This window comes from Thunnus maccoyii, chromosome 10 (genome assembly GCF_910596095.1).
Source record: "Thunnus maccoyii chromosome 10, fThuMac1.1, whole genome shotgun sequence".
Classification (NCBI taxonomy): Eukaryota; Metazoa; Chordata; class Actinopteri; order Scombriformes; family Scombridae; genus Thunnus; species Thunnus maccoyii.
The window spans coordinates 7,202,957-7,225,080 of record NC_056542.1 but is presented as its reverse complement, the minus strand read 5'-3'; the positions used below and the strand labels follow the sequence as shown (position 1 = coordinate 7,225,080).

Here is a 22,124-nt window from a genome sequence, read left to right as displayed (position 1 = left end):
TCTCACACACACACACAAACACACATATATACTGAACACCCACACACAGCACCACCGTTACTCAAAAACACTTAGAAGTGTTGTACGAAATGTTATTATTCTTATGTCAAGCTGATGATTAAAAAATAAATGCAAGTCAAGTGAAATCAAATCATCTTCATTCAGCGGCTTGTTGGATCTTGACAAAAATCCTTTGACAAGGTAACAAGTATCCTAATAAAAGCATTACCCAAGAACCATTAGCATATGAATCATTCCATACGAGTCCTTTTGAAAGGAGACATCCACGGGGTTGGGTATGAGTACAAGCGCATGGCATTCAAATAAACCATAATAACACCAACAGCTAGTAACTCGCGATACAGCCTGTGATAAAATATAGATATATATTCAAGTATTTGTCTAGACGCCTCACATGAGCCCCTGTGTGTTAAAAAAAACAATCACATAATCCTCAAATTTGTGGTGAAAATGGAATGTCGGAGCGTCGCCGGGCCTTTCATCCTGTTTTATGACAGCTCGGGCTTTTCAGTCTGAGTGGTAGGTTACCATGTCAAGCTAATTGTTAAGGCTGGGATGTGCACTAACTGGCTTTGGGGGGGGAGTTGAGCCGACCCATCAACACACGTGAGAGAAACATACCTCTGCATCTGTTTTTATGAGGCCTATAAAAAACCCTCCTCTGTCTCTGGCTCAATTGCCACCCTGGCTGATTTATGTGCTTAAATTCACACTGCATTGCTCCATAGGAGAGGCTGGCAGATGGCCAGGTGTATGAGTGTACGAACGTGTGTGTGTGTGCGTGTGTGTTCGTGGACGTGCGTGTGAGAATTGCCTTGTGTCGGAACAGGTCTATATGATGAATGTCGATGGGTTTTAGTCATACAGGTGAAGTATATTAGGCCTCGAGATATACTACTGATGTGCGAACAGCATTCTTGATGTGAAAATAAAAAAAACCACAAACCAGAAGCTTTTGCATGCAGCTTTGGATCATGTTTGAAATGGTTACAGATATAAATCATGTAGTAGTCATTGTGTTCATTGTTTATCTTGCAAACCTATTTCTGTTCTGTTATGCGTCCATATAGCTCCATAAGATGGTTTCAGATATGCTAAAAGTCCCTTGGTATATTCATTCTGCAAGCAAGTGGATTAGTAATGTCTATTTCACCCGCCGCGACTGTTGAAAACCAAAAAGTTATACTTCCAAACCTCCGTCTCTGCTTCTAGGGAACACATTAGAATATTAACAGTTGGTTTTTTAGCTAAACAAAAATGACTTTTTCTTTCTTTCTTCTTTTTTTTACCTAAATATTCTCTTGGGGAAAGGGCCACTCTTTCACTTTGAATCTCTGTCCTGAACTGACACAGTCTCTGATTGTAAACGTGAGCTGTGAACTGCAAAGTGGCCCTGCTTTAAGTTAAGCACCACTGCTTCAGAATGACACTCTTTTCTTTTTAGTTTTGTAAGGACGGCGACTGAGATCACGCTGAGCAATTTAAGGGGAAGGCTCCATTTTGGAGATGGGTGGGCCTGTGCTTGTGTCTTTCTTTGCTCCTCGCCGAAATAAAAGTCCCATCTTCACCGAAGACAGGACAGAGGAAGCCTTTGTTAGCCCCTCTCACCTCCTAGATGCAGCTGACCGCACTTCAAATGGGCTTAAGTGGTAGAGCGTTGCCACATACCTTTCAAATGAGAGACACCGATTTGCGGCAAGGGTAGAAAAGTTGTGCTGTGGCACTCAGTGATTTTGAATGAGGGACCGACTAAAAGACGAAGGATGTTTGATCTTTCACAGAGCTTGTCATCACTGAGTGAGCTTTATTTTAAAAATGGGAGGGCTGTTAATGCTGTCTAATGCATGGTAAAAGGTCAAAATTAGCACAAAAAATTATCCATCATTTTGTGCACCATTCTCACCTGTGTGGTGAGGGCGGGGATGATGTAGAACTCATTTACATGCACGGAGAATGTAGAGTATGTTCTCTAATGTGAACATTGACGGAAGGAATCAGCTTTTACTCATTACACGTGTTTCCAGACAGGTTACAGCCTGATACAATGGAGCGGAATGTGAGGTGTGTAGCAAAACAATGTGCTAGGGTGGTGCTTGTATGCATACTCGCTGTCGTCACATGTAAACACAGAGTGCGCTAATGAGAGCAGTGCATGAGTGTGTCTTTCTTTGCACGGTATAAAGTGTAGATACACACTTTTTACACTGAAAGGTGCAAACAGGAATGACCTTTTTACACGTGTCTGGATCAAATCTCCTCACGTCACTACAGAGACAGACAGTAAATCACCTCCATACCTGTTCTCAACACTGACTGTACAAATACCAATAATATCTTGAAATGGTCAGACAGTTCACAGGAATGAATCCCTTCACACACATTGTTTTCTCTTTGCTGTAATTTGTATGACTGCTGCACTTTTTATCGATCCAAGAGAAAGAGTTTTCAATTTTGCTCTCTTTTAAGCCATTGGGAACTTCAAATAACAATTCGTTTTGTTTCATTATATTCTAATTTGGTTCAGAGAGATGTATTGGTTACACAAACATTTCTCAGAAGCAGAGTCGCTCGAAATTATCTCTGCCTTCAATCCTCAATGGCGGAGCATTGGCCCAGGAATACAAGGTTGTGCATTAGAGGAACTTGCAGAAGTGGTTTATTTAGCAGTACTGTGACAAAAAAAAAAGTGTTTGGAATCTAGTAAGCTGACTGGATACTTGTTCTCCAGAACTGGATTTGGCTAAGCAAGTACTTTTTGTTGAACCAAGTACTGATACTCTTCATCAGTGGTTCCCAAACTGGTTGTCACAAAATCCCACAGCACATCTGGACTTGCCTCATAGCACACCGGTGTGATGTGGGATTTCATAAATTATTATTGCAATATACAACTATACAAAAAGTTATGAATGACTTTAATTTAGTATTACTACCTTGTACACAAGCATTTCCCAATACAGAGGCAAATTCTGTACCCTAAAAAAAAAGTTTTCTAAAAAGTTTCTGTCAAACCAAACTCCAGTTTTCGCTGGATGGTGGGAATGATTAGTGTGTGACACATCAAAGGCCCTGATTGACAGCCAGTGTGAAGGAGGATAACAAGGGGGAAAGTCCTGTCCCATCTTTATGAGCTTCGAGAAGAGCTTTTGGAATTTTCAAGTGAACACGCTGTCCCACATAAGGACAAGCTCGCGGATGAGAAGCGGTGCGCCAAGCTGGCTTACCTTGCAGACATATTTTGGCATCTCAACGAGTTAAACGCCAAGCTTCAGGGCAGGAATGAAAACATTCTATCATCCACAGACAAGATTCGGGGGTTTATGGGCAAGCTTATCCTGTGGCACGAGGTTTTGGAACAGGGCTCCATGGACATGTTCCCACTGGCATCAGCCGTGCCACAGGCAGCCAGAGAGCGCGCTGTATTTGCCGAACACCTTCAGACATTAAAAGAGAGGTTTGAGCGCTATTTTCCACGTGTGGCCAACATCGAGGACTATGACTGGATCCGAGACCCATTCAATCAGGGATCCTCAACAGAAAAGCTCAGAGAGGAATGCGCAGAGCTCCGTATGGACCGCACAATTAAACTCAAATTTAGTGAGCTGCCACCGGATCACTTTTGGTTGGCTTCTGCATCAGAGTACCCAACCATCTCCCGCCACGCTATTGAGCAACTTCTTCTTTTCCCCACTATGTACCTGTGTGAGTTGGCATTCTCTACTCTGGTTTACAAGACGAGCAACAGGAGGTCACGCCTCTCTGTTGAATAGGACTTGCGAGTGGCCTTCTCCTCAGTACAACCAAGGATTCAAAAAAAATCTGTGAGCACCGACAGGCACGTATCTCACGAGCTTGTAAGTAGGCAACAAATATTTACAATAACAAATGTTTTAATGCTGATTCATATTTAAGTTACATTTACAATTTCTGACTAAAGATTTTCTTTTCAACTCGATGTCAGCTGCATTGATACTGCGTTTGTATTCACTTTTTGCATGCCAATTATTTCATTGTCAATGCATCTCTTTTTTCTTCACAATGTTAGACTCAGTTTTTTTTTTTCAACTCAATGCATACTCTGTTGCTATGTATCTTTCCCTCTTTTCAGTTTCATTACCTCATTTTTAATTTTGTGACCTGTCTGGTTTAAATGTGTGTGTTGCTGCTTTGCTGTAATTTTACAAAGTTTCAAATGAATTCTTGAATTATTTTTAATAAAAATTTCATGAGTAATATAGTTGCTTGTCAAATTTTATTTGGAATGATAAGAGTAATAAAGCGTTATAGAGATTATTTTGCTCGATGAATGAATACAAGCGTGCCTTGAGATTTTGGCTTGCCCTTCAGTGTGCCTTGGGCACAAAAAGTTTGAAAACCGCTGCTCTACATTCAGGCTTTGTAGCTACATAAAGGCTTCCACAACAGCTGATGTGTATCCCTCAAAAATGTAACTACACGTCTGTGATTGGTCTCAGATGTAATTGGTCTCCTTGGGTGGCTTTCTGTTTTATCCTAAATGTCTCCACCACTGATAGCATTTGTTGATAATGAAAAACAATTACCAAAGGTTAAACTTCTCATTTATACCAATCAATCATTTATGTCATCAAATTTATTGCTGTGAGATCTAGAAAAAAAAAAAAAATTCACTTCTTCTTTCCATGATTGTTGTTCCCTTTTACAAAGTGAATAAAATCATGTGAACATGATTACTTTGGGTGTATAACAGACGCATAATACTGCCTTATAATGCGTGCCACATTCATCTCGTGTTGCAGTGGTGCAACAACAATTTATGGGTTAAACCATAAATCAGTTCCTGGGCTGTAGGCACCTACAACAAGACCACCAGAAAACCTTAAGTATAAGTATAAATCTGTCTCTACCCCTTGACTTTTCCTTTTGCTATTCTAATGCTACCTCACTATAAATTAAGTCCTTTGCACATTATTTAATTTTTTATTTTTCTATCTACAGAGCAGCTCTGTCTCCAAGAAATGTTTGTAAAACTAAAACTCTAGTCTAATAACTATGTCCTACTGAGTAACATTCAAGTTTACATTAAGCAATCTGCAACATAAATGCAGGGTTGCACAGAGAGGAACATAATCTCTGGTACCTGTACAGGTCGGCTGGGTGGAGTGCTGATAAGTGGAGCGGAGCCCATTGCAGAGGCAGCCGTCAGGCTGCGCTCTCTCTCCTCCTGATAGATGCGGTCTCGCTCAGCCTCAGGCAACTGCAAGAAGTTCTGCATGGCGCGCAGGTTGACCAGCAGCGACTGGGATGCCGTCTTAGGGTCTTCCTCCTTGCGAAGGATCTCAGACAGCAAGCCCTGCATGATGTGGGTGAAGGAAGAGAGGGAGAAAGCAAAGAGAGTAAAAAAGATGAAGATGAGGTGATGGAGCAGCAGAGGGAGAACGACATAAAAAAAAAAATAAAGAGCGGAAAAGAAGAGCTCACAGGAGGGTCATAAGTGTAAAAGCAAACTCTAATGACAATGGAGATATGTCGCTCTTATACCCACTTAAACTGTAAACTAATGCTGCCTTTTAGGGACTCAGTATTTCAGTATTTAGACCAGATTCTTACTCAACACAGTGTTTTCAAACAGGCAGGTAGAGTAACAGGTTTTTCCCGTGTATCTACTTTTCTTTTTTTAGTCCAGTGTCAGTGTCTTCATCTCTAAAAAGCTTCCTCTACGATAAGCATCCACTGTATGCCCACCATCGTTGTAAAAAACATGTTATCAAAGAAAACTTTACATACTCTCGTCCTCCTCCATATACTCATGACTCTCTACAGAGCTTTTGTCTTGTAGTAAAAAAAAATATTATTCTGTTGTGTCAGTTCATACCACTTCATCAATGATCATTCTTGGATGACAAAACTACTTTTCTGAAGCTTGTGCGTAGCCTTTAAAGGCATTAAACTGGGTTAAGTGTAATTTTGCACACATCTTGGACATATTCTTAGAGCCGTATGTTTCTCTGGATAAGAGCTGCAGCTACAAGCCTGAAAATGTGAAAGTCTTGTACGGCGGGCAATCAGTGTATCCTCTGTTTACTTTTCAATAGTGCTCAATTCCATCATTATGAGACAGCGATGACTCCATTATCAGAGACGTGTGATTGGGCCTTTTCATCAGCTCTTGGCCACACACTGTGCGAACCATCGCTCCGCTTCTCTCACCATCAATAGGTGTGATTTGGTAATAAAACAAGGTGATGGGGAAAAACATCCTCAATTTTTTTTTTTATGTTTATTTATTTATTTTTTTTTCCTGATAACGCAAGTCCTCTTGGGAAATGAGTAGAGCTGCAAATATGTGCTTGGTGTTGTTTGTCTGACTATTAAGATGTATGCGACTAGATGTGTCACGTTCAAATAGGTAGGTCTGTGGTATCCAGACAAGCATGAACAGATACTCGCATGAAACCAGACTCAAGAGTGACGTTTTTACGGTGAGGAAGACTTGTGTGCGTTTAATGTACACGAGTATTCATGGGATACATAAGTGGCATTTCTAATTTTATTAGTACCGTGTGTGTGTGTGTGTGTGTGTCTGTACATGTGTGTGTCTGTCTGTCTGTGTGTGCATTCTTCAGTGTGTGCATTCTTATCATTCTTTGCCATCGACCATTTCTGTCTATCTCTTTGGTCAATCAGTTTCCTCTCCAAAAAAATTAAAAAAAAAAAAAAAAGTGCCCTCAGCTCCTCCCCTCCGCCTCCTCAGAGCTACCTCCTGCATCGACAGCGGCTCCTTCATGTCACAACTCAACCTCCCCCTCACCACCACCACCACCACCACCACCACCCACTCCTTTTATTAACACTGGAAAAAAAACACATGCCTAATAAATAATCCTCCAAAGGCAAACTCTCCAACGGCACATTGGGCTAATTCCTCATATCAGCCACAGATAAGACTGTTTGTGTGGGAGCTTGCCAATCTGCACAAAAATACCACTGCCTGACTCTACCATATAACACACACACACACACACACACACACACATTTTCTTTTGGGGGGGAGGAGGGGTGAGTTGCTGCATGTTCTAATTCTAATAGATCCCTATCAGTTTCTGCTTTTTTCCTTTTTCATACACAGCAACTTCAAAGCTAATGGAGTCGTAATGAGGTTTGCTGTCACTTCCTTCCACCCCCCTCTAATTCAGACAGTACGTCTTAAGACATTATCACTGCCTTCTGTGTGTATCTGTGAGTGTGAGTGTGAGTGTGAGTGTGTGTGTGTGTGTGTGTGTGTGTGTGTGTGTGTGTGTGGCCTCTGACTATGAAGTGAAACCACATATTTTGGCAGAGAGAGAACGCACGCCATGACCGAGCCCGGGTCTTTCACCTGGCAAGCAGCCAGCTGTCTTGAAGTACAGTACAGAGGTGCTAGATTACTGGAGTGGATGAGAGTTATGAATGAGATATAGTAAAAAAGCTATGGAAATAAAGAGATTCAAACAGCAGGCCTTTCTTAATATTTCTTGGTATAACAGGTGTCATTAAAATGTTTTATGACTTCCTTAATGTGATGTATTTACTTTTGAAACAACATGTCGGTGTGGGATCTTAGATAAAGAAGGGTCAGTTTTAAGTGAGGTATTAGCTACGGGGATAAAGGCAGTTTGAAGAGAAAGGGGGATTGTTGAATAATCTCTTTTGGTTAGACTTATTAGTTTCACCCTTTAACTTTGTTGGTGCTGAATGACATCACCGCCAAAGATGCACTGTCCTCCAGGAAGCAGCAGTTTTCCAGGAAGCATCAAGCGCCCATTTCATGGGATCTTAAAAGGTACTGTTTGTAGTCAAACAAACTATTATTACCTTATGAATATATGGGTCAGACTGGGGCATCACATTAAAGATAAAAAATTCAATTATATTAAGAAATAAATCACATTTTTAATCAACCTTGAATGTTGTAGTGAATACGGATGTTTTCCAAGATTATACAACTTCAGTTCCAATGTACATAAAATAATTCCTGAACTTATCAAAGTAGGTCATTATTGTATCAAATGGAGCTTTTGGCCAAATATTCCATGACAAACATAAATACCATTGACCTGCATTATGATTTAATTTGGTTAAATCTGAGAATACTCCAGCCAAATCAGAGCTTCCTTATCAAAAAGAAGAAGGAAGGGGAATGAAAATCTAATTGATATAAAGCAACTCATAAAAACTAGAAATAAAGTGGTCATTTTTAGTAGTGACAATCATTTTAGTAATGACAATAATTTGGCTTTTTTTGGTTAGAGAAGTATCTTTTATTCTAGCCCATGTGTCTTCCCTCCTCACCTGGGTTCTGTTGAAGGCCACACGGGCGAAGACGGCCTGTGAGATGCCGGCCCGCTTCAGCTCGTCCCGAACCCACTGGTAAATCTCAGAGGACACCTCTGTGTTTGATGCCACTTGTGGCTCCAGAGGCTTGTTGTGGGAGTTGCGGTTGACAGGTGGGTGGTTGAGGTACTGCTGCGACAGGGACTGCTGCGCGAGCAGCCGGTTCACTGCATACTGCTGGTTGAGGATCTGTGCCATCACAAGCTGCTGGTTCACCAGCTGGGGACTGATGGGCGTGGACACCAGGCCTGGGTGGTGTAGACCGGGAAGCTGGGGCTGTCGGCCGCCTGTCTGACCACCATGTGGTGGTGGAGCGTGAGGCATTGGGGGCACCGGCGAGGAAGGAGTCTGCTCTGCTGTGCTGCCGGGGATGGGCTGCTGCTGCTGGGAGAAGCCCAGGTGGTTGTGGTTGTGGTTGTGGTTGTGGTTAGAGCCGGGTGGGGAGAGGTCGGACAGGCCGTCCATCTCAGCTGGAGGAGGAGAAGGAAGACAAGGCGAGGGACACAGAGATGAGAAACAGGACAGGGTCAACTATTTAAAAGTCTACATTAAACACCACAAAGAAAACACAGGAGGGGAGACTGTAGCCACTGAAGAACAGAGGACAAACCAAAACTACAAGAATCTGCAGAAAGTGAAACCTCAATCTCAAAATCATAGCCATCAGATCAACTCAGCACATATTCATATTTGTAAGTGCTAACAAAAAAAGACTTAGTATCTCAGTGTAGAGGTCTGCTTCCTAACCAGTGCCCTTCACAGGCCCTTTCTTCCCTGATTGGATATGACACAGCTGATCAGCCAACGACTGGTTAAAAAAAGAAAAAGATGGAAACTCAGATAAAAGAGCTTCATTGTGTTTGACCTGTGTCTTCCACAACCCATGCCTTCGAAATTAAGTTCAGAACGTCTGTGGCCTCATCATGTGAAAAAAAATCTTGGAGAGACAGTGGAGTGTGTGTATGTGAAGGTACAGGAATAATGTGTGTGTGTGTGTCCACAAAGGCAGAAGCAATGCTGATAAATCTGATTCACTAGATACATCCTTAATTCTAAAATAAGGAACACAAGCTAGCCAATATGACATTTTTAGGGGAGGATGGCCTAAATATAAATGTAGGGAGCAGTGAATGGAGGCAGGCCATCGTAGGATACAGTATGTAACCTGAGAAATGCTCTTGTTTGAATGTACCAAAACTGATCTGACTTGAAAAAAAAAAAAAAAAAGTCTAGATGCCTTCATTTTAATGGCATTTCGGAGAGTTTTGCGGCATCTCTTGCTTCGGGAATCTTTAACGCCATAATGGCTGCTGGGGAATATTTTAAGACAGGTTTAAATTATGTGCTTAGAGGATGAAAACAATGATTTAACATTCAAAGTACTACCCACAGCGAAGTGAATGAGCATTTGGAGCGGCTGAATGTTTTCACGTTTCCGCCTGTCTTTAAGGAATTCACATATGCTGAGGCTTTTTTTTTTTTTGCATGCACTATACTGAGTGAGTGAGTGAGGGGGCAGCGTTTAAGAATTCATACGGATGGCAACATTAACACCTTAGAAGTATGCTGCGGCCTCCACATCCCACAGAAAAGCATCGTATGGGATTGTGAAAAGCGTAAATTGCTGTTGTGGAGAAGAGGGAGGGGGGAGCTGGGGGGGGGGGGGGGGGGGGGGAGTCTTCAACAAGCTGAATTTTTCAGCAGATGAAAGATTAAGTGCATGGATGTTTTCCAAAAATACCCACAATAATCATGTGTTTGAGCTGCCTGTTTCTTAACTGTCAGCAAGCACAAAACACCCGGCCAAGACGGGTCTATTGAGCGTTTGTCGAAAACAAATGATGTGGGGGGAAAAACAAAACAAAAAAAAAAAAAATCTTGGTAATAATCACATCTCTTCCCATAATCCCTGGCATTCCCTGGCTCTGATGGTATGGCGTGCCTATTCACTCATATGTGAATGTGTGTGTGTGTGTGCATATGCTCGCTCGCACAGACTGCTGGGGGGCATGCTCACAACACACAAACATACAGGCACACGGAGGCATTTCCATGCAAATTGAAAAGAGAAGGGGTGACAGAAGAGCATGGCAGGCCCTGGGAGAAAAAGGCTGCCACAGAAGCGGGAGTCCTCGTGTGGAATCCTGCCACAAAAGAGCCCCGGATTAAACACACAATGGGAATGGGATGTGGGCTGAGGGAGGGAGGGAGGGAGGGAGGGAGTGTGTGTCAGTGTGTGTGTGTGTGTGTGTGTGTGTGAGAGAGAGAGAGAGAAAGAGAGAGAGGGAATGAGAGAGAGAGAGAGACATACAAAGTGACCCAACTCTCTCTCCTGTCTTGGCTTCCCTGTACTGCCACGTCAAAAGAAGAGACACCACATTTGCTGGCGGCTGGTAACACCACTTCAGCTGGCAGAGAAGCAGAGTAGCTTGCCAGTACCTGTGACCAGGTACTTATTCCCTCCGACTTCAGGCTCAAAGTCCTTGCTAAATGCAGTGCGGTGAAGTAAATGCGGAGTCACATATGACGACGTTGCCAAAAGCACAAAGGGATGACCACGCTACTCTCTCTTCCAGCCTTTCGAACTTGGCGTTTCACCAGCGCTCGCTCTTCCTGCCATTTGTGGCAACCTACAGCAGACAGCAGCCCGTCATGAATATTGAGGTTGGGGGAGTTGCCGCAGGCATGCAGCGGACACCTGAGGCTCATGTGCCAGGGTTTTGTGTCTGGGGTTTGGCTAACATACACGTGGGCGCTCAGGTTTGTGTGAATGTGTGCGAGCACATCTTCAGATGTTATCGCTGCCTGTGTGTACGTACACATTTGTGGTTTTTGTTCTTATCACGACTTGATGTCCCCAGAGAGAGGGGGGAATGCAAAAAACACTTTGAAACGTACAGTTTAACTGTTTTTGTCGGGAGGAAATAGCATTTTGATGTATTCTACTTTAAAGAGAGACTTTATGTTTAGGTGTAACCAGGGTATACAGTTTAAAAATGTAGCATGTTGCCACTTGAGTCATTTTAAAAGATTAGATTATATATTAGAGGTTATTATAGGTTGAGATGAAAAGGGTGAAAGTAAGATCAATTCCAAATTCCAATTGAGAAGGAGCTAACAAAGTGAATAAGTCCATTTTTATTTTAATGCGACTTTAAAGTTCTACTTGGTTTTGGGTTTAAGAATAAGATTATAATTGGGATTCAGTTTAGGCGAGTCAGGCATGTAACATTAAGCGTTCAGTTTAGGCATTAAGGAAGGAACGTAGCTCCTCACAAGTTAGACAAATGAGTTGAGTGTGTTTATGTACTTGTATTAATCAAAAAGGTACGGAGGACAAAATTCTATTCACAAAGTCACATTATGGAGACAAAAAGCAGGTCCCCACCAGGCAAAGCACTAAAACTTTTGGGTTGGCGGGGGCGGATCAACCAGGGTGGCATGGGGTGGCAGCTGCTACCCCTAAAAAAATACCTTGTCACCCCAGTTTTGGACAAAGTTGTGGCTGGTCAGACATTTACAAGAGCGAAACTCTGATGTCTGAGTGCAAGTGAACGCAGCAAGAGATGACACCAGCTGCCGCTAGCTGTCCCTGCAGCGGGCAGCAACTCTTTACTCCCAGCCGCAGTAGCTGATGGCTGATGGCTTTTTTTCCTGCTAAGTGTGTGTGTAGGGTTACCAACTTCTTCCACTAGTAGAAATACGAGCACAGATGGATAGTGTTGGGGTTGTTTTGTTGAAGCGTGTTTTTGTTTAGTGATAGTAACTGGTGTTTGATTGTGTGAGGGACAGATTAAACCTGACTAAACCCAAATATTCACCGGTGTTTACGGGTGTCTCTGGATTGCCAGCAGATACCAACATCTCGGAAACTGCACGTCCAAATTTCAGATCAGTCATGCAAGTGCAACATACAAGAGCATCCACTGTAAAAAGCACTAAAATCACTCGCTCCATGCCCCGAACATAAAGCCACATTAATCCGCAATGCAGTGACAGTTCATTCAAAGCCTGTACTAATTATTTTTGTGCTGTAACAAGTAATGTAAGACATTACTTTTGCAATTCGAGTAATCATTTACTTAGTTACGTTTTCAAATAAGCAATCAGTTACTCATCACTACGGACGTGAACCCCCCTTCTGACCACAATGTGGGTTGAAACGGTAGAGCGGTGCTGTCCGTGTTTCCGCTCGTTGACTCAACGGGAAGCGAAGAAGCAAAAGCAGCGATTCGATGACTAACTTCGCTGCAAACTTTAGCCAAAATATGAGATATTCGTGTCTTGTTGTTTGTGGTGAAACTCGCAAGACCTTTAACTTTGTTCAAGCTGATATTCATCTGCAGGCCTTTAGTAACAGTGACATTTATACCACTGTGGAAGCGGATGAACGGTAAGAGACGATGTGGTTTTATCTCTGAATTTTTGCCTTGTGCCACCACCTAAGCGGTCATATTCATAGTGTAATGTTATTCATAATCTCACCATTGAATAACATTGGTAATATTAATTGTTAATAACAACAAACACCAACAACTACTGGTCACTCTTTAAGCTAAGTGGAGGGCTTATGTTCAATGAAAAAATATATTTGGAAAAGTGGAAAATGAAAGATTTGGAAATAAAACTATCTATTGATTGCTAATGCCATGTTAGGCACGTAGTGTTGATGTTAGGCATGTAGTGATTAGGTTAGGGTAAGTCTTCAGGAAATGACTGTGCACACAATGTCACCCGTAGTGTCAAAAACAAGAGCGTGTGTGTGTGTGTGTGTGTGTGTGTGTGTTTGTGTGTGTGCCCAGGATGCGACATACCTAGTGCATTGGCACGTGGGCTCTCACGGAGGACACATGTCCCCAGGTAGCCCTCCAGCTGGGAGGGTTGGCGCATGCCTGCACAGTCGGATGGCAGGGCACGCACACACACGCACACACACACACACACACACACACAAAGAAAGAGAGAAGAAAGAAACACAGGGTTATGGGTTTTTTACAGTGCTTCTCTCCCACTCCAGCTAAGCAGAAATATGACATTTAAAACACCAGACCAGCATGTCTAAGGCCAGACTGACAGCTGCTGTAGCCTAACTTTTGAAGAAAATACCAAAAAAAAAAAAAACAGTTGTTACAAAAATGTGTAGGAGTATACGAGAGAATACACAAGTACAGCAGGTCTGAAGTAAATAATGTTCCCAGCGTATGTTGCCACTTTAACAGAAGAAAAAAAAAAAAAAAACCCATCAGATAAGATATGATCACAACATGCTATTTGCATGGAGGCTGTGAAAACATTTTGATATAATATCTCATCTGTCATCACCGTGAGCAGTAACACACTGGCAAAGAAAAAAAGATTGCTCAACAGATTGTTAAGCCTAATATCTCAACATTATACTGCCTTATGAGCCCCGCAACAGAGTGGTGTTCTGTTTAATCAAAAGACATAAAAATATATCGGAATTCTATCTCCAGTCAGGGTGCTACTGGTATTATATAACCTCATTTCCTGGTGGGTCAAAGGGGAATTTTTTTTAGATAATATAAAGCATGCGTTGTTAGAGGGTTGATAAGAAAATCTAATTGAATTTCAGACTAGGCGGTGGCCTGTTGAAGTCATCGCTGCCTTTTGTTCATGGAAAACTAAAGCGTTATACTCGTAAAACCGACAAAAATATAAAATAGTCGGAGGCCTCGATTTGGCTTTAATATTAGTGTTAAAGCGGTAATGGATAAATGAAGGATAACGCTGTGTTTGGACCGCTAAACTGTGTGGAATTATTAGATAACAAGATAAAAATGTATTTCTGCTTCATACGACTGCAGGAAGACAAAGAAACGGTTGGTTAGAGAACATATTGTGTTGGTGACTGGTGTGTACGTGTGTGTGTGAGCAAAGAGACAAAAGTGTGACACCATACTTTGCGCCCCTCCGTTTTGCTTACCCATCATATCTTTTGTCTTCTTGAAATGTTTATACCAGCGCCCAAATTCCTGACACTTCGCCGCCGACACATTTGCATAGTAAGTGCTGTTCACAATGGAGGAAATCATACTCTGAAAGAGAGAGATTGATTGAGAGAGAGGGAGAGAGAACGATAGAGATACTTTAGATTCTCATTGTGGAAAATACAGACATAATATTAAAGCTTGTGAAACATGCAGTAACACTGTAGCTTGTCAAAACAAATAAAAGATAGGGACACAGTAAAACCCAGCACTAAAAAAAGCCAACTCAAAAATATCAGACATGCAGAAAATTCTGATCTCGTCTACTAAAGGTAAAACAAATTAAATCAAACAAGGGTTTATCTGTTCTTTTTTATCAAATGCCGTTGAGTTTGTCTGAACATTTTTATTTCAGAGTGGGTAAATTATAAGGTCAACTGAGTTCTACATCTGTTGAAATCAGCAGAAAAGATATTTACCTTCAAAAGGAAAGAAGATAACAGCTTATTTAATATCAGCATCTGGGGAGTCGGGCGATGTAAACAGATAAACCTCTTTTATTTCTCAGCTCTTTATTTATACAATCTGTTAAAGACAACAACTTCAAGCAGTTTGCGGGCTGCAAAGAGCATGTCGTTCTCAGACGCATGTGTGCTCCCGTCTCCCCCCTTTACAGTTGACTCTTTGCCCTCTCTACATTTACTTCAACCATCCTCCTTTCCCGGAGAAAAACAAAGAGGCGAGATATTTTTTTTTTTTCCCTTTCAGTTTCATTAAAATGAATGTTTTAACACCTTGGTGGCCTCCGGGTGAATAGCGAGGTTGGTGCAGGAGAAATTGTTTTTGATTGTTATAAATATTCAAAAGAACCAAACCATCTGTTTTCAAATTACAGGTATGCCATCTTTATCATTTTCTATAATATATGCACTTGGAGGATGGCGGGGGAACCTTCTGGCAGAGCAGCATGGCAGTCGCGAGCACAATGAACTGCTACATGATGATTCTGGTTCTCTGGTTCCAGCTCCTCTGCACAAAAGGAGGGCGAACGGTGGGAGCTGCACCATAAGAAAGGTTGATCTATGATCTCCCGACCTCTTTATCAAGCTGTATGCACCTTATGCTCCTAGTGCCACTTCTAAATCTAAAGATGAGTCTACAACGGAAGTGTCTCAGCCATGTTTTGTCAGTCTTCTGTCTCAGAAGTGTCTGATGGAACAGATACACTTCTATTTTAATCCATACAGATGTCTACAAAGGCCTACGTAATAAGTTGCGTTTGACTCACACTATACATCATAACACATACCCTAACCACAACTGGAGCTGTATTTTTATGCTTCAAGTCTATTTTCTTCTGTTTTACACATGCAACATCAGTGACACACCAAAAAAAACTTTACAGGTGGCACAAACATGTGTGCAATGTTCATGTGAGGATGCAAAAGTAGCCATATTTCCTCTTTCAAACTATAGCATGAAGGGGTTTGCTCAAGGCTGAGCTAAAGCGAAAGCTAGTCAGCTTTTTAACCGGCTTCATGTGATATCTTCACCTATAAAAGGGTAACATTTGTGACCGACAACACCACACAAAAACAAAAGCTCAAGGTCCTCAAAGACATTGGCTGTGCTAGCTCCCAGGTCTTGGTCCAATTGTGTTAAGATGCAGATAAGAGTGAACAAAAGCGATGTAACGTTGAGGAAGAGTTTATGAGTGACGACCGACCTCAACTGCTGATCGTTACCGACGTGACTCTCACCATACCTGCTCGTAGTCGCGCTCTTGTCACACCGGTTCGGATGCTTATGTTTTCAAAGTCAAATATAGGCAAGTGAGGCGAGAGTCACGTTGATGACTGCAGCTGGGTGTGAATTTGTGCCAACCGTGCTGTGGTGCATCATGTCGTCATGATGAAAAACAGGAGGGTGAAGAGGTCTGCGTGTGGACTCGCACAGTGTAACAAAGCGGTCTTTTATACATATATTGAAAAGCCTCTATTCAATGAAAACCCTGATAGAGTTCAGGTTAAGATTAGGAGGTCAAAATCGCCCTTTTAATGGGTCATATATTTATGAATGAAGAAGTTCATTCTTTTGCATTCGTGCAAGAATGGTATTAGGGAATAGTAACAAGTTCAACCTTCTAGGGTTTTAAAGTGATAATTCCCATTTATTCCTGACAAAAGCCGATGCAAATCAGAGAATCAGGTTTTGCTCTTGATTTACTACCCTGCGAAAAAAAAGGAGGAATATTTGGGATGACTACTGGTAGAGCAGCAGACCACACATTCCAGTTTAAGCTGGTTCTGGCAGTCGACTCCCAAGCTAAAGATCCATCTGAAAGCCATACATTTAAAGAAAGGAGAATTCTCCTCTAAGTCAGACGTATAATGAACTCCTCTCCTCCAGCCTGCCATGTTTTATTTACAGTATATCTGGGCTAAGGCAGCTCCAGGCAACAAACAAGAGGCCTGCAAAAGACGGTGTGCCTTTCTCTCTCTCTCTCTCTCTCTTCCCATCTTTCTCTCTGTCTCTCTCGCTCCCTCTTTCTCCGCCATCTTTGACACAGATGTTCTAATAAACGCTCCTCATTAATCAGCCCTCTCCCTCAATACATCACTCCACCTCTCACAGGGGGCCCTGCGTGTATGTGTGAACGAAACAATACACATACACCTATTCTCTCTCGCTCTCTGTCACACACACATGCATACACACTAAGTGAAATCAAGCAGATAACCAGAGCCTCTGCTGCTACTGCGGTGCCAGCGGGAGGGCTGTGCTACGGCTTGTCAACAGGTAGCAAGGCTGCGTGTGTGTGTGTGTGTGTGTGTGTGCGTGTATGCGTGTGCATGAACACATGTGTGGACCCTTTAAGTGATAGCCATCTGCAGCACAGAGAGCTTATCAGCAAGACCAGGAAGTGGCACTGGGCTACTATCGGTCCCCAACATCTACTCCACTCCCCATCAGGGGAGACAGGAAGAGAGAAGGAGAGAGTGACTGTGTGTGTGTGTGTGTGTGTGCGTGTGTGTCTGTGTCTGTGTGTGTGTGAGAGAATAGCGGTGCAGCAGGCAGGTACTGTAGGCACCCAGCTGCCAGCGTTGGTGTGTGTTGCACACACTGGAAAAAAAACACACAAAGTACAACCCCTGCAGACAAACACACTTGGTGCTGCTACACAAATGCACACATGCAGATTAACACACGTGCACATACACAATTAGACACACATACACACACACGCGCACACACATTCCAACTTAGCCTGATGTCTTGAATCAGCTCGGGAAAAAAAGCGCATCCCATTTGCAACACTGTGCCTTGACTCTCGCCAACATCTAACACAGCTCAATTATGGCACATATCCACCTCAACTGGGGTGACCCCCTCCTCCCTCAAATCTAACACACATATACACACACACACACACACACGCACATACATACACTGGCAAGCAGGTTGCGCCTATGGCAGCCGAGGTGGTGAAGGCCTGCAAAGATGGCATTTTGATGACTATTTGCTGCTACGCAACGCAGCAGCTGGTGCATCAGGGGCCGCCCAGTGAGAGTGAGCAGGGGGTGGGCAAGAAGAGGTGGTGGTGGTGGCAATGGGAAAGGGTGGGGTGAGGTGGGGGAATCTCGTTTGTTGCCATAGTTTCTGCGAACATGGGCAAAGGGGGTTGCTAAGCTTGGTAGCAACCTAAGAAAAAAAAAAAAAAGGCTGACTGGCTGATTGAGGCAGAATCAGAAGTTGTGGCTACCCTTCTGCAAACTATCAACTACTACTAACTAGTTTAAAGATGCTTCACATGTGTGTACATCAGAATCAATTCCTCTGGCAGAACCACAATGAGCATGAGCAAATACATTTTCCTCTCTCTGAGTTTTCTCATGCCATTTGTAGGCTAAACACACAAAGCATGACTCCCCACTGCAAAAGAATGAAACTAAATGTTTGACAAGGCCCCGGACAAAAGCGGCAGTTCACAAAATAACCCCCCACTGGACTGCCCTCCCTGCTCTACTCCCCCCCTCTCTCTCTTCAGAGCCCTGTTCCGAGGTGGGCTAATTCTCTTTCACTGGCTCGCCGTGATTCTCTCATCTGTTAACCTCTCCTTTCGGCCCGGGATTACGCTGCAGAATATCAAGGAAGCACTAATCCTAAAAAGGTGCCAATCTTCTGTGCCCTCCCGCAACGCCCCTTTCCCCTCCTACTCATTCCGCGTTTTGTCAACTCGGAAACCTCTGAGGGTGGGCCAAATGCTTCCTAGCTTCTCCCCGTCTCGTCAGACAACATGCAGGCGGTGACATCACCGGTCACAGGGCAGGGAGCCCGTGTATCGAAACAATGTGAGGACATCCCTCAAACGTGACAACCAGTCTCCTAAAGCAATTGGGTTAAGGAGGAGCAAACCGCTGCTCTATGGGTGTAGCAGGCCACATGAAACCCCACAGAGTAACAGATGTCAGACAGCATCATGGCAGCTATGTCTGTGCGAGGCAGATATAGATACATGTAGATACTCCGGGTACGAAGTAACAACATGGGCGAAGCTGCCAGGTTCTCTTTATGACTGCTGGCGTTGAATACTTCAAAAATACATTAATATTTTAAAGTTTGCTGACTTAAGAATAGATACGGCAATAAAATAAAGTAAAATATTGCACAAGTTTAGATATCTAGGCTTGGTTTTGTATCAGCAACAATCAAAATGTTTTTTAAACGCTGTAGTAAAACTGTGGTTTCAAATGTAGAGTTTATAGGGATGCACAATTACAACAGAAGATAAAGGATGGAACTGGAAATAAGAAATAAAAAGAGCTAGCCATGCAGTTACCATTTGAATCTGTGAAGGCTGACTGGATTGTCTGCCTTTGTCAGTAAATGTAATATGTTTTAAGATCCATTTAATGTCATTTGGAACTGATTTTAAGACCAAATTGGCTGTTAAAATACAGAAAGAGAGAAACAGATTCAGTTCTAGATATTTTCCTGACCTCCTTTCATCCCCACTGGAAAGCTAAAACAATCTTCGGTTTAATTTGAGACTAGTGTGTATGTGAAAATAGCAAATGTGTGTCTGAGGAAGAATGCGTGTGCCTGTGTGTGAGATCCTCTGAGCTAGTGTGTGCTCTCTTCTGAGCCGTCTTCACATATGGACCGTAAACAGGGTGATTACCAGACCGGGCTGGGCTCCACCTGAATGCCACCCAGGGACTCTTTACATCATCAGCGCACTGCTCATGCCCGGCTAAACACACAAACACACACGCTGGTAAAGCAGCAGCTCACAGACACGCACATACGCACACACACGCAGTGCAAATGAGGGTCTCCAGGTGACCATACGGTGGCCTAGGAGGGGAGCTGGCTTCATACTGAAACTACGCACACTCTCGGATTTAAACACACAGACATGCAAAACACAAATAAAATTTTCACATGCGCGTTCCTCTGCATTGATATACATTTCACTAACCTACTCGAGCAAATATACACACACAAGCATACATATCTCCTTGCACTGTAACACACACACACACACACACACACACACATTATCGGCCCCTGTGAGAGATATACTGCCATTTCATTCCATTCACTCCAGAGCTGCCTCCATGATATACTGACTACGGCGCCTGTTAATACAATATCTGCACCAGTGCTTTCTCTCCAACCTCCCGGTTGACAAAAAAAAAAAAAAAAACACAGAATATAACACCTAACATGCGAACGAACATATCTGCAGCCTGATGTGCTGAAATGTTGAGAATCAACTAAATGAGGAGAAGAACAAAAACAATCCAGATTGTTCTGGGCTTGGGCCAATGTTTATCTAACAATAACCATACGTTCAACAACACCTCTGCTTTTTTGGCTGCCGTTGCATACAAGTCTCTGCGTACGTGTGTGTGTGTGTGTGTGTTTTTGTGTCGGGGGCGGTAAAAAAAAAAAAACAAAAAAATAATCGCAGAACAAATAACAATAGCCATTGATTTTAATTTTCTATGCCGATTCTCTTTCCCACTTGATCAAACTCAGGGCATTTGATAAGTAAAGGATAAAAAGACGGAGGTGATGGAGATAGTGGTGTTTGTTTTGTTGTGTAGTATGGTAGCAGGGGGGTGGGGGGGCTTTTTTCTTGTTTTTTTTTTTTGTTTGTTTTTTGTTTTTTTGAATAAGCAGACTGGGCTTCAGCACCTGTGACAAGGGACATTCTTTAGCCAGAGAGCTCTGATTCATGTCTTTGAGTAACTCCTTGAGGGCGTTTCTTACTGTAGAGTGGCTCCATTGCTCGGGCGGCAGGTCTTCCAGCTTAGGACAACTGTGGAGAGAGAGAGAGAGGAGACATATGGGGGGTGGAGGGGGGGGAGAGAGGGATAGGGAGGATAAGGATGGGGAGATAGGGAGAGGAAAGGGGGAGAAGGAGGGGGGGGGGGACAGATAGGGATGCAGGGGGGGAGAGAGGGGGGGAGGGGAGAGCATGAGAAACAATTCAGATGGAGAAGAGACAGAGATAGAAAGGAAAGCTAGCAGCCCTGATGGTATCTTGAATGAAATGATAAAGTAAACAAGCTACAAATTCAGCAACACAATATCAAAACTATTTAATCTTTATCTAAGTGTTGGACATTTCCCTGGTATCTGGAGCAAAGGGATAATAACACCAATCTTTAAATCTGGAAATAAAAATGACCCCAACGACTATCGAGGCATACGTGTGAGTAGCCGCTGAGCGAGTTATCTTGCAGCAACCTTAACAAGCTGCGAGACTTCCTAATCCAACATCATTGATTTCAAAAAAAAGCTTTTGACTCAGAGCTGCAACAGAGCTAACAATTACATTTATTATCATTTCGTTTGTTAGTTCTATTAGTCAATTAATCATTTAGTCCATAAAATGTCAAAAATTGTGGAAAAAAAAACAGTTACCAGAGCCCAAAATAACATCTTCAGATTGCTTGTTTTTGTCTGACCAACAGCCCATATATGTTCTATTAATATATATATATAAATATATAAAATCAGGGGTCATAAAATCAGATAGGCTGAGAGGTAAACACAGAGAGAGGAAACCAGAGAGGAAGAGAGCTGAACACACACGGGCCCCCGCTCGTTTTTTCTGCTGCAAGCGCCCCTCCAAGACAGACAGATTTCATTTGGCGCATCAAGCAGATGCATCTGGAGATTGCTCTGTCTCTCTCTCTCTCTCTCTCTCTCTCTGGCTGCCTCACTCCCTCTCCCTCTTTCATATTCTCCCTCTCTCTCTCTCTCTCTCTCTCTCTCTCTCTTTCTCTCTCTCCTGATTGTTCTGATTAGTTAATTACTTTATACAACACATCTGCTGGATTGATGCATGAATTATACATCAGCTGCATGTGGCGACTATTATTTCGTGTTACTTCTACCTTCCTGGCTCATTGTGCTTGGCGAAACAATTTAAGGTGTTACTGGCTAGATTTCTGCAGCAGTCGGGGCGGGGGGTTGAGGGGATGGCGGGGCGGGGGAGAGAAGAAGAAGAAGGGGGGAAACAAATACAAAAACAACAATACTGACAACAATATGCAGCAAAATCAAAATAGATTTATATATCAAATAGATTGGCTTTGCCGTTAGCTGCTGCTAGAGCTGTGAGATGTGGGGATTCAGTTGCAGATCAGAAACTCTCTGGTTTCTGGGGGTTTTGAAAATGAGAAATATCTTTACATGCTGGGTGGGAGATGTAGAGCGACTGAACTGCCCGGTTTGCTCTGGATAAACACTTCGTGTGTGCAAAACATATGTTCAACGTGTTTGGCG

General features: G+C 42.8%; 1 protein-coding gene across 8 annotated transcripts in view; it reads right to left on the bottom strand.

Annotated features, from left to right (window-relative positions):
* Positions 1 to 22,124, bottom strand: part of LOC121906338 (DNA-binding protein SATB1) — a 79,333-nt gene that overhangs the window by 21,814 nt on the left and 35,395 nt on the right. For 5 of the 8 annotated variants that reach the window (XM_042425150.1, XM_042425151.1, XM_042425149.1 and 2 more), the window contains 5 exons: positions 20,526 to 20,649; positions 14,318 to 14,429; positions 13,188 to 13,265; positions 8,332 to 8,843; positions 5,141 to 5,353 (listed from right to left, as the gene is read on the bottom strand). In XM_042425150.1, the coding sequence (XP_042281084.1) occupies positions 5,141 to 5,353; positions 8,332 to 8,843; positions 13,188 to 13,265; positions 14,318 to 14,429; positions 20,526 to 20,649 (1,039 nt within the window). The remainder of the gene's footprint in view (positions 1 to 5,140; positions 5,354 to 8,331; positions 8,844 to 13,187; positions 13,266 to 14,317; positions 14,430 to 20,525; positions 20,650 to 22,124) is intronic. The other 3 variants (XM_042425154.1, XM_042425155.1, XM_042425153.1) reach the window with 2 other exon arrangements.